Below are 14,038 nucleotides of genomic sequence, written 5' to 3'. Positions count from 1 at the left end.
TATAATTTTTTTTCAAACAAATTTCGGTGCATTTTTTTTATAAATGCTTTGTATATCCAGGATCTAATGGACATGATTTTCCATTGGTTTTATGTTTTGATTAAAATTATTGAAAAAAAAAAAATACTAGTATATGGATTTAGTTTGTGAACGGTGACAAAGGTTGACTTTGGTAGATAAAGGGTTAATTTGTTGGCAGCCTAATGTCTGAGTTTATTAATCTTAATGTCTCACGGGATAACTTAAAAAAACAATGGTCATATGTACGCTTAGTCGCTATGTGAATACACAACATGAAATTATAGAAATCATACCAATGACGTTACGTCATTCAAGACATACCTACATTGTGTAACCAGAAATGGCTGGCCATTTATAAACACTCATATTTAATCATATTTAACATATATAAATCATATTTAACATTTAAATAGATTTCAAATAATATAATGTTATTTACACTGTTAATATGTTTTATATGGATACAGAGTTGCGTGCCGAAAATGAGCCTACACTTTACACTGTTAAGTTTTCTATTTGTACAAACATACGCACAAACATATGGTGTTTGAATACTAAAGGTTTAGTTGATCGAGGTACTACAATCTGGAATTAAATGCCGTGTGTTATAATTCTACTACTGTAAAACAAATAACGTTGGATTCTGTAGTATGCATTGCAACAATAAAAATAAAAGGTTGTAGGACACAGTTGAAATATTTATGTTATTTTCATAACAACCAAATACGTGATGATATCTTCACTTTAAACATTCCTTGTACGATAAATCTTGAAATATAAACTCTCCAACATGTTTACACCTAGATTTATTTTCATTCGGTTAAAAAATGTGTTTCCAGTTAGGTAAAAATAAAATAAAATGGCCACTACAAGCTTGATTATCATACCCTCAGTGTAAATTACATATGCGATCTAGTTCATGAGGTACACTGAATTTTATGACGATGGCAGTGACTATGAACAGATAACCACAGCAATAATGGCCACACACCGACATGTTGCATGGTATCAGTACAAGTTCATTATCTTTAAAAGTACATGAAATAATCTCCCCTAAGTGATGTTCTTAAGCGTAATCTCCAGCAGTCAGGGAAATGAAAATAAAAAAGTAACATGTTATACGCAAGGCTTTTAAGTGGTTTTCTAAGTCACCAGAAATATATACAGATAAGAAAATCTATTTTAGGCTCGGGGCTGGACTCTCTTTACGCATTAGGTAATGTGTATGAGTGGCGTCAAATAAAATATGCACTCCTGTATGTGTCAATTTAACGCAATACAAGCCTATTTTCATGTGCTACATGTAGTAGTGCTATATTTTTGTTGACAGTTAGTGTTGATGTACATTACAAATATTCAGATCATATCAATTTCCACTAGTGAATATAAAACTGAATATTTTCGATACATATCCACGCATCCAGCATGTACGTGTTTGTCAACTTATACGCACTCATTTATTATAAACTCCTGCAGTTTGATCTCCCGAGCTGAGAACTGATGAATCAAGCAAGTACCTGTATAAACTACATTGACAGAGATCTGCGTAGTGAATAAGCGCACACAGCCTACAGGCTTTAATAACTATAATTAGTAGGCATGAATCTGGCCATACGTCGGCTATGGTGACGACAAATGAAGAAATCAAAGGTGCTTTTTTCATACGTGGCGACGAGCCAAATGTCTGATAACAGCAAAGCGTAGTTGATATTTATATATAACCTCATGATATTTTCTCTTTGGTTAATGTCAGCAAATATAAGTGATTACTGCCGGTGCTCTTATTTTAACCGAGATGATGATTGACGCTACTCGGGCAGAAATCAAGAATGTCTGCTTCATCATCATATTAAGTGGAAATATTTAGGAATATATTTGTATCACATGCACATATTTAACTTGTCCGAAAAAAATGAAACTGAAAAACTGTTGTCATGATGGTGTACTATTTCATGTTAACGTCTCAAATACGCTATGTGACGATTCGTGACATTTGCTACAATTCGTCATTTTTTTTTTTTAGGTCTGTCTTGTATTACGTTACTGTCGAGATATACATTTATACGCAAGATAAAAAACCAACAGGAATATGGAATAATTATTAAATCATAATTTTTAGAATATTAATATTTAAAAAAAAAAACATTTCCAAAAGTTTATATTTAATAATATCTCTATAGAAAAAATTGATAAGAATAATTGATGGACATGTACAACATATATACTATACTTTGTAGATCAAGTTATATTCAATATACAAATCTGAAAAAAAATGATATTTTTCAAAATTCTAGCATGTAAACACGGCTTCCATGACCTATATATATATGACATAGATTCCGAAGAGACTAAATGCAGGTGTAAATATGTTATAATGTTTATATCATCTATCTCTGTCACACCAAACCTAAATACATGGTAAACCAGCACGCAATAAACGCCAATCATAATAAAGACAAAATGTAAAAATTCCGATAATTCAATGTGTTTCAGGTTAGTGAAAAATTTATACATGTACCTGATGGGAACTAGTATTACGTAAAGAATATTAACCATACATGTTACACGGAGCACAATACAGTGTGTCATAATTACAAAACAATCTAGTATACGACAGGAAATGTAGTATTTGACAGACATCATTCAACTACTGAAAGCAGGATTTAAATTAAGCCAATTCGATTCTTTTTTAAAACCGTTGTTTACATTTTTTTTTTTTCATTTTTTAATGCGTCATTGGTTTCCACCTGAACTTCAACCTCTTGGGTTCAATTTTAATATTGAGCTAATAATATCTGAATACATGACATAGATAAGGTGTGGTCGTTTAATATCGCTGAATTTTTAAATGACTCATTAGTTCACTTGACTGGTTTTGATGCATTTTATAGCGACAGAAAATAATCCATAAAGTTAAAATTTCGGTATACAGTAAGCATGCCGTACTTCATAAGGGTTTTGATCCATGACATTTACTATATATAGGTACATGTAATATTATTGTTTGTTAATTGATACACAAATGACTTTTTTAATAACTCAAGTCTTTTATATATCAATTTTCCATAGTCTAGCTGAGCCCACTCCACCCACCTTATCTCATGCACCATTGCTTTCCATCTGTCATCGCTTTCCTGTCAGCAGTTATAGTCAAGAATGACAACACGTTTTGGTTGCAATGTATGACAGAGCATGTTTTCAACAACACAAAATTCTGCTCTGTATGGTTGATTACAAGCGTAATAAACAGAAAATGCTCAGCACAATAGACAAATTGGAGTTAATGGACTAACATGACAATACCATATTTTGATTATCTAATAATAATGTTTTAAAAAATTTTTTTTTTATTTTATTTTTTTTTATTTTCAAATAAAATTTCTGTCCACAACACGTCACTTGCTGAAGCTTTTTTCCCCATCTATTTCGGCTTCCACGGCTTTCAGCGAGTAACGCGGTAATACATAAATATTCAATTATTAGTTATTGTGTTAAATAATAAAACAATCATCGCTCAGATCTGAGATATGCACAGACATATAATTTAATACCAAGGTATCAAATCCATGCAATAGACACTAAATATTGAAATTCAAGGTGTATCACCAGGAGATGCATCTTTTAAGCCCACACAACCAAATTCAAATTGTTCTTTTCATTCATAATTAATTTTAATACATACATGGGAGGTGTGTAACTTGATAGACAACTCTGCAGTTCAAAATTCAATTGAAAGAGACCCACTACTGGACAACAACCTTCTAACGATAAGCGACAAAAAGCAATTTAAAGCAAACCCTGCGACTGTTGCAATTCAATGCATACTAAAGCAATGTTCACAGCGGCAAATGAACGAAGCATATAAGTAAACCTAAAAAGAACACGTATATCTATATATCTAATAGTTAAGCAAGTATATAACATTGATTACACGGCAAGGTAAATACTAGATTAAATCATAGTAAATATGTACTGCATGCGTGTGACGCAAACCAACACTCGGGCATAGCACATATTTTGATTTGTGTCTGAATTTTTAACGTGCATTTAAGATTACATCCAAGCATATAACAGCAGGGGCACTAAATATCTGAGTTTCTACTCTACAGAAGATCAGATACTTCAACAAATTGTACAGGATTAATATTATCTATCAATAATTCCATTAAATACTTGTATTTTACGAGACAGACTTAACAATTTATGATAATTAGTTATCAGTGATAAATTTCACACTGACTCGTTGATGGCCTTAATTTTTTTATACCAACATTTTCAACAAAATTTTTAGAATTTTTGATGGTAATTTTGTACAAGATGTTAAATTTGTTGGTAATTTGACTCACATTGCAAGCACCTCCTTTGGAATACATAAACCACATATTCAGTTTAGTATGCTAATGCCCGTTAGTGCAATGCCCGTTGTGAATGGTCGCCAGCACTGACAAAAGGGCTTGAACTCTGCCATATTTCAGCCCTTTAACGCTGGCGTAAATAGACATGAAAAACAGATGTGAAAATGATATATAATATTTGTTGCAGGGAACCAATCAGAATTTGTGTTTGAATTATTTTTGTATTTACCTATTGAAGATAATTCCAAAAAAGTATCATCATTTCGCAATGACCTTGAAGGTAGTCCTTGAAATATGGTCGTAAATTTACTTAAAATCCACTCAAAAATTAACACTTCACACACAAGTAGGTTGCGGGCAGTAACAGAGGAATGTTTATTTTTTGGAGTAGCCAAGTAAAGCATATGTAAAGACTTTAGCGTTTATTTTTGTTAGAATCTATGATATGTTCATTGTAAGTCTCTGTCAACGAGTTGTGCTTCCGTATGTGCGCGTGTGTGTGTGTATATATCAGTCTGTCAGCATTTGAGCAATATAGGGGGGTGCAGATAGTTACAATAGGCGATAAACACAAGTAAGGTTTTTGTGTGCTTTGCAATTAGGAGGAGAGGGTAAAAGGTGGTTTTCAATTTTGAGTTTTGTTGTTGTTTACATTTACATTGGTTACATTTATTTTTTGCACTTGCAAATTTCTGTTTAGGGAAGGGGAGTAAATGTTTATTGGAAGAGATTACATTTGCTGTGCTAAGCATATGCTTTAATTCCCCCTCCCAACTATATATAGCCAATATGACTTATTTGATTTTTAATGAAATGCAAATGACAAAGTTTTTTTTTTCTAAATGTTTACAAAACAGTAGTTTCAAGTGTTCTATAACAATTTACAAAAATTGTCTTTTATCCATGGAAAGACCTGTTATTTAAATGCGATACTAATGGAGCAAATATGGTATTTACTCTTTATAAAACAATGCATGACTGAGTACCAACAGAAATATCATATCTGTATGTGTGTGTGTGTTTGTTTGTTTTAAAATGATATAACTGTTGTAATTACCCCCACACAAAGACACAATGTATTTGTGTTTACTTTGATTGTTTGTTCTTTAACACGTACTTGAAACCTTGTAGGGTACTTTTCTATATAACCGTTCCCCCACAATTACGATTCAATGGTGCATAACACAGTTCATAGATTCACACTAGGAATTATCAAATGCACTATAAACAAGCTCTGTGCCTATTTAATCTACTAAAACTAACCCATAAAAAACAAAGTGCTTGCAACTATTATTTTGACTGATAGTACACAGACATCTGTAATATTGGAATGTTTTTTTGTAGAATGAAAAATGTTCATACTCTAGCAAGTGCCTACAGTGTGCAGAGTGGATTCTGACTGAGAGCAGGGTTTCGGTTTTCACACAATTTCAATTAATGGCAGGAGTCCACGAGCAGCAAGTGGAAGTGAATTTTACTCCACATTGGTATTTGACAGTTCTAAATAAGCAATTCGTTCAAAAGACGTGGGCGTACCAATATACAATAGTTCAAAACCCAATTGTGAAAAGCAATACAAAACTTACGGGTTGAAATGTATTTATTTATGTTTACCGATATTTGTTTGTTATTTCAATTTTAACCGTTGAGCTACGCTATGTCACATCGCAGCATTTTATTTCTTCTGTGAGTAATTCAGTTGTTGCTTTCAAGAATATTGTTTGTAAACACTGAGTTCAATGTGGTTTGTGATTGTTGTCATTTTAAATACACTTTCCATTAACGCGAATTCGACATGACGGAGCGGTGTTAGAGCGCACCGTCGATCAGTAGGTGGGGCATATTTGAGACGGTCCGGAACAACCTCGTCTTTCAATCAATCAAAGCTCTGATACATTGTCAAAACAGACACGGTTTAAAGTAACCTACCGTCTCTCCGGTAAAACAGTACTTCCACTTGCTTTTCTTCTTTTCCATGCAACGCGGACTTGAGTTGCAAGACAGCCGGCTCGCTAGTTTTAACTCCGTACAGGAAATCGCACGACGAGGGACGCTGCATAACCTCTGCCCGAGAATATCCACAGAGTTCGCAAAAGCCATCGTTACAGAAAATAATCGAGCGGTTCTCCACTTGGGCGTTGGCGATCACGAAGTTACGATCTGTTACAAATACGAACACATATTATATGTAGATATTTGGTGAAAATTAAAATAATACTAATGAAGATCGATCGTAATAAAAAGTTCAATCTTGGCTGAATCGCCGATGGTGTTCAAGCTAGCTGCAATGTTGTCTATTTTGAAATCGATCGTCGGCTGATCGAGCGCTCATGGGCCGTCAACGAGTACAAAATTAAAGAAATATCTAAGAAACGTCATGGATACTCACTTTGACCGTCGAATTTTCGAATTATTGTGTCGATGAATGTGTTCTGAGGGGCAACATGGCCCCGTCTCACCGGCATTTTTATGATATTTTCCGCGGCAAGAGTATAGCATGCGAATACAACATTTGAACCAAAGATACACAGTGTATTTTCATGTTCAGTGTACAGCAAGGCTATTCTTATTTTTGTATTTCCTCCCCCTGGACCACTTCACGTACATTCAACAATTGAGATTGTATGATGAGTGAGGCAAGCAACATGCGCCACCTCTGGCGGAAAGTGAAAGTTTTGCGATCGTATAAATGATAGGAATTTATATATGAAAATTGTTATATTGTATTTGATAACTTTTAATGTGAACGAGCAAGCAACCGAACTAGCAATATAGCTCCCTGATTGATAGTTCTAATGGTTTGTGAGCTGTGCTACATTACTGCTGGTTTGGTTGCTTTTTCGATCACAGTAATAACAATCCATTTTTGATTAATAATATTTTGTGGAATGTCGCTCAATTATGTCAATGCACATTTTTGTCAAACCCTTCTATTGCGTGATACTGTATCGCATTCTGATTTACTTCTCTGTAGTCTGGATGAACGGGACATATTGACTTCAATCATAATAATTTGTACAAAGTGGAATTATTAGTCGTATTCCTCGGTAATTATATCGATCCTAGCAACTTTTATCTATTTTCGATCTTTGTCGTATGTCCAAATATGTAAATTGGGGAAATGCTAAAAGAACATCTGTATAAAGATACAAATATTACCATGGAAATGACGCATGGACATGACGTATGACTATCGGTGTCATGCGAACAACACCCGTCGTGTAAAGCAGAGACAATGGTGTGCTAATGAGTCCGTCCTAGAACAAAGGTGACGATAGCCACGGTCCCTCTATAGAGTGACTGTGCGTTAGCCAATTGAGTGGTGATTGGTGAATCGAGGGATCTCCGGGGTTCCCACATCACCGTGGTCCGTGGCGAATGCAGCACAGCATATCTCAAGTATCGGTGTGTTCATGGCTTAAGCCGGTACACTCCAGTTGACAATAGTATCAGTCTCACGTATATTTATATTTAGAACGTCACAGTCGTTGCATCTCGACGTTTCTGAAGTGGGCACCATGCGACGGTTTCATTCATGTGTTTCGACGCCATACTGCGGCTGTGACTCAAACACGGATGCAATGTTTCAAACAAACACTGATGAGGGCACAGCCTATAATACTAGTATTTATTTATTTATTTATTTATTTATTTATTTATTTATTTATTTATTTATTTATTTATTTATTTATTTATTTGTTTATTTGTTTGTTTTTTTGTTTTTTTGTTTGTTTATTTATTTATTTATTTATTTATTTATTTATTTATTTATTTATTTACATCGTTGAGTAAACCGAATACACTAGAGAATATTTGCTTGTTTACATAATTATATTTTTTTCAACAGTATAAAATATTATATGGCGAAAGCCGGCTTTCGCGGTGATCCAGCCTTTGTGGTAAGGCGTATTTCGCCATTTATACACTCACATAATATTTTATTTTATTGCAAAAATCATACAAAAAACAAACCAATCAACAGTATTTCTCATAATGAAGACACCTGGCAAATACTGGCAAATTTGCGCCTCATTGCGTGTACATGAGTAGTATAATCGAGTATAACATACTAACAAATTAAAGATGATCAATAGAATTTTTTTTAATTTTTATACTCTTGGAGATTATTATATTACAATCCATTATCAATACAAAAAATAATACAAACAAATTGATTCAGAACAACACCCCCATTATGTATTGGAAGAGACCTGATACAATCAGTACAATACACCTGGAATACAAAGGAACACAAAGCATTACACTTCTATAAAGTCTTTACACAAAGCAATCAGTTGCTACACCTCATATATTGAATAACAACAGCCAGACTTATATATTTTCGGAACACAATTATACAATTGACCATTGTCCTCTGGGATATAAGGTTATATCATGGTCGAAATACGCCCATGGTTATCATATCAACCATTGAAATGGTGAGACATTGCGTGATCAAACAAAATTAGTGTAGATAATCATCCATCAAAACAATAGAATAGAATAGAATAGAATAGAATAGAATAGAATAGAATAGAATAGAATAGAATAGAATAGAATAGAATAGAATAGAATAGAATAGAATAGAAAATGTGTTATTGTCACCGTGACTTGTCGGAAACAAATTGGCTAATCACTGCATTAAATTAGATACAGTCACCAAGGTGATATCATCACTGTCTTCTAAAATTACAATGCGACCATACATCTGTGTCATTTACATTGTTATACCACAGTCTTTCATGAAAGGACTGCACTATACTATATGCACGTTCATTTGCATGATAACCATTATGCAATGGATACAACCCCCGCCGCTGACACATTTAGGCATGAACCAAGCTAACGACGTGAAGGAAATTGTCTCTCTGGGAGAGACGGGTCGGAGGCTTGTTGTCGGATGTTTAGGGGTTTAGCTACTATAATTTGATTGAAAATCTATGGTTTTAGCCCTTAGCAATAAAATAAAATAAACTGAAAAGTATACATGTTTGTAGTAGGCACCGATATACCTGCATACAGTCTCTTGTTTATTTGTTGGTGTTTTTATTATTATTATTACTACCTTATATTAAAATATGTTTGGATATTTAGAGTAGTAACAAATTCCCACTTCCGGTCCGGTTAGACTTAAAATATACCACAAATATTCATTTTTGCGATATAATTTGTGGTATGTGCTGGTTCTTGGATATTTCAGCTTCGTCGTTCTGTACTTCATTTAGTTCGAACACAGTCACTCTACTAGGAGAGTGACTGTGGTTCGGACTTCCCAGATTGAGTAAAAACAGATCGTTTGACACGGAAAATGCCTGGGCTAAATAATTTGCCGAGAGACGGCCGCTTAGTTATGTGTACTCTAACTTTTAGACTGGCAAAGTCGGGACTTTTTTTTTTGTTTTACAAAAAATATATAATTAATTAGCCTTTTTAGCGTGATCGCGAAAACTAGCGTGACCGCGAAGATGAAGTCCCGACTTTGCCAGTCTATCTATCTTGCAGCACATGCACATAAAAACGTTAGGCAATCGAACAAAAAATGCCTTTTTAGTTACTAAAGTACATAAAAGTACGTCCAAGGTCTTCACGTTTTCATAGCATAAACACAGTTTTCATCCTCGCTTATTATGACCCCCTCAAAAGCGAGTAATTTCCGTCCCCCCTCCAGGGTAAACAATGGTTCAGTTCCGTACTTTATGATACGATTTGTACATGTTTTATGCTTCACGTGTTTATTTGCCTTCAATTACGTTTTGGTGGTCGTCACTGCCGTCCATGGTATCTTTCCGATAACTTTATATTAGTCCCGATTTACGTAGCTATCGGCGAGGAAGTTCAAAAACGTCGTCGTCGTTTCACGGCGAAAACAGTAAGTAGCATAACAATGTTTTTTACCTTTGTCGCCATTGAATTACCAGTAGCGGCGGCCCGGGGCAGAGATGGCGGTCGTCCCCTCGAAAAATTATTTGGGAAATAGCGTTTCAGAGAGTCTAGATTTGAACATTTTTAAGGGGGACATGCCCGGACGCTCTAGAAAGGTGACGCCTTTGGCGCACTAGGTTGGTGAGCAGATCTCCCTTCATGCAAAATTTTGTGCCGCCGCCTCTGATTATCCTTGACTTTTTCCATGCCAGAGTGAATTACATCACGAATAATTGTTCCCCGAAAGTCTGTAATAAAAATGAATCCATTTCCTTCGTAAATAACCACGGTTTGTGTCGTTTTGCTCCTCACTGGTCACCGCGTTCCCCGGAATCTTGCCAATATCGACGGGTCGCAATTGCCGTAGCTATCGCCGAGGTAAATAGTCTCTCACTCCACAGTCCTTTATCATATGTATGCTCACTCCTTGGTATTATCCAACCTATTTATAAAAAAGGTTCTCGTTTCGATGTTAATAATTACAGAGGCATTTCACTTTTACCTATTGTAAGCAAAATTTTTACCAGCATTTTGAACAAGCGTCTTTATGATTGGGCCACTGGGAATGCTATTATTATTGAAGCTCAAGTGGGTTTTCGGAAGCAATATTCTGCATTTGACAATATTTTTACTTTACAGGCCATTGTACAAAAAATATTTTTCAAAGAAGAGGGGACGCATGTATATAGTATTTATCGACTTCTCGAAAACTTTCGATAGGATAAATCATAATAAATTGTGGCACAGATTGATTACAAAAGGCATACATGGTAGTATTTTGTGAGTTCTTCGCTCAATGTACACCCAACTAAAGTCTTGCGTTCGTTTTAATGGTCCCCTTACTGAATCAGTCAGTCCATCAGTCAGTTTACTTTTATATGCAGATGAAGTAGCAGATGACACAACGTAACCAAGATATTTAATAACTGAAACATATTTCAAAGATTTACCATACAAACAGACGTTGGGGATACTATTAGGTTTATTGTAAGAGCATGAGTTATATTTTGGAACTCCTACACAAATCATAAGGGCAAATTATAGCGCCAGTTGTTAAAGAAAAATAAAAACTTTAATTCTCAACAACGACGAAAGGACCAGTTACTGCGACAAAGCATTACTCCCCACGGAAGCCACCCGATACGAAATCCACATACCACGAAAGCCACTCACTGAAAAGCTACTAGTAAAATAATATACATGTGTTATGGGAGTGTGCAATGGCGAAAGGTAACATTTTATTTTATTGAAAAAACATCAAAAGCAAAAAAAAAAGTCTACGGCACCGATCTACACAGTAGTGTAAGTTGTATAATTAATGTTACGTAATGTTCCGAATGTATCACATTCAGAGCATTGTTCAGTCCCTCAACTTAATTTTGGTCTCTTATGTCACGGTTACTAAAAAAGTAACCATGCTTCTGTCTATTTAAAAATGCGAAGTTAAAGAGAACTCATTCTAAATTACTATCTATAGTTGCTTCAGTTATGTTTCTTGTTTAATTTCTGTTTTGAATATCTCGAATGTTCTGAGTTCTGACTGTGCTCATTTCATATCTATATTCCAGTGTTTTATATTTCTATTTCTTTCGGGTATATACACCTTTCATAAACATCGCGCCCTCTAGTGGAGAAGTGCTTCTATGACGTAAATGGATGACACGAAGACGTTCAAAATGGCGATATCATTTTCATCTGTAGTCATCCACCAATGAAAGGTATGATTTTTGTTGAAAATTTCTTTTAACCATATACGTAATTTTTGACGTCATAAATAAATATATTTTATTCAACACTAGAAGCGACTGATCTAGAAGTATAATATTAGAGGGAAATATACATCATAATACGCGCTAGAGGATGCGTTAAAATAATTAACATTTACAACAGTTCCTGTATTCCTGTATTTAATAGCATAGAAAATATAACGAGTTAGATTCCTGGGGATTGTTTCATTGTTAGTTGACAAAAGAATAGACAATTATATTGATTATATGTATTAGGGAAAGGTAAAAATAAAACATATAGATGTATTGAGACCTCAGTTCATTGTATACGGGACAGACGAACAACAAGTGAAATTCGTCTTCGACACAATCATCCGAGATTATTAAAAAATGAAAATGTTGTTTGCTCTTAAAACGTTGTTCTCGCACCAAGTTTCAAGTAAGTGGGTAGATGTGTGTATCCATAAAAGCAATACTGGATTTCAACAAAAGTTAGATAAGGCTCGAGGGTTAGGTGATTTTCAAATAGTGAGTACGTGTCTTATTTGCTGCGGCTGTGAATGTCTACAGACCAGTTTTGCCAGTCAATACTCCCACGGCCTTGTTTGAAAACCCCAAGGATCACGTTAACACCACCCACGCCTTGTTGCAACCACACTTCTCCGAACCCATATTGCAATAATAATTTGACCACTTTTCGCCCCATAATTGCGTGGTTTTGAACCTTACATTACCATGTTGAAATCCATAGCAATTGTAAGTTAGTCTTCGTTTCTCCATACATAAGTCGTAACCATCATTTTATAATACGACAGTACTTAGAAACACAGAGTGACATCCCTCCATCGTCCATGAGGGACGGTGATCCCTTGATGCAACATGAATTGGTGTTTTGTTACCAAAAACGTAAATGCACCAGTTTGAAAATCAACTGGTTGGCCACCTTGAATGGGATTGTAGGCGCTGACTGAAACAGTCATTGCATTCCAGAGAAACTAGCAAGAATCCCATGAAACAGAATGACATAATTATCGTATACATGTTGATATAAATCGTCTCAATAATTATATGTCCCGTGTTTGTCTCGTTGCCTGCTACATATTTGGACCTTTACGAATACACGAAACAACGATCTACCTTTGGTGTTTTCTCCGAATTTATTTTATTTCCAAGCTTAATTTCATTTAAAGCGGAGGAGTCGTCACCTACGCACGCGCCAGATGACCATAGCGCTTCATTGTTTACAAACAAGCGTCTACCCATAAGCCTTTGCGTTTTTAGCGTGTGTCGTTATCGTCGTTTGGGACTCAATTCCCGCGCGTGCGCAGGTGACGACCCTCCTGCTTTAATATTGTTGCAATCGTTATTCGTTACATTTGGACAATCTAAACGAAAGTTAATCATCTCAGGAGACAATTTGGTTTTGACGCATACTTAATAATTTACGGTAGTGTGGTTAGTTTAAATTGTAATAATCGTAAATCATTAAAAATCTCAAATAATGAGACTCATCTATTATTTTCTGAGTACAGGTGAACATCTTTGCAGTCGATATTTTGTTATGCATCTTCTAAAACTAAATAAAAAAAATGTTTATTTGACATCTGTATTCGGATTTTCAGAAAGATACGAGGCCAATTATTGATTTATATGATAATTTAATAATATGTTGCACTACAATTATTACACTCGCAGTTCAAATGTTGGCAAAATAAAATTTCAAGATAATTTAGATAAACACTGTCATTGGAAGCATTATCGTATATTGTATGCTGAATGTGTTTAGTCTTATCTGAATTTGAGGTGCATTATTTTTAGAAAACATCCAGTCCCAACGGAATAGCTAATTCACATCTCTTTTGAATTGAACTGAAACATTTCTAAAATTTACCATAATTTTCGATTGAAGGGAAAATAAACTTTGAATGAATAATTAGCCTCATTTTTCATCAAAAGTCGTGGATTCGTTTGCATGCACACAGCTCTTCGACCTGAAAATCGTAAGTTGAACTT

At 34.8% G+C, this 14,038-nt stretch overlaps 1 protein-coding gene across 1 annotated transcript in view; it reads right to left on the bottom strand.

Moving 5' to 3' along the window:
• LOC100371738 (voltage-gated inwardly rectifying potassium channel KCNH6-like) overlaps nt 1-6,971 on the bottom strand; it is a 189,221-nt gene extending 182,250 nt beyond the window's left edge. The window contains exons 1-2 of the mRNA XM_085501340.1: nt 6,766-6,971; nt 6,306-6,536 (exon numbers count right to left, since the gene is read on the bottom strand). Of these exons, the coding sequence (XP_085357466.1) occupies nt 6,306-6,536; nt 6,766-6,841 (307 nt within the window). The 5' untranslated portion in view covers nt 6,842-6,971. The remainder of the gene's footprint in view (nt 1-6,305; nt 6,537-6,765) is intronic.
• Nucleotides 6,972-14,038: the final 7,067 nt, after the last annotated feature.

Source organism: Saccoglossus kowalevskii, chromosome 7 (assembly GCF_978046115.1).
Source record: "Saccoglossus kowalevskii chromosome 7, keSacKowa6.1, whole genome shotgun sequence".
NCBI classification, from domain to species: Eukaryota; Metazoa; Hemichordata; class Enteropneusta; family Harrimaniidae; genus Saccoglossus; species Saccoglossus kowalevskii.
Note: the sequence above shows the minus strand (reverse complement) of the source record. Positions and strands in the feature narration are given on the sequence as shown.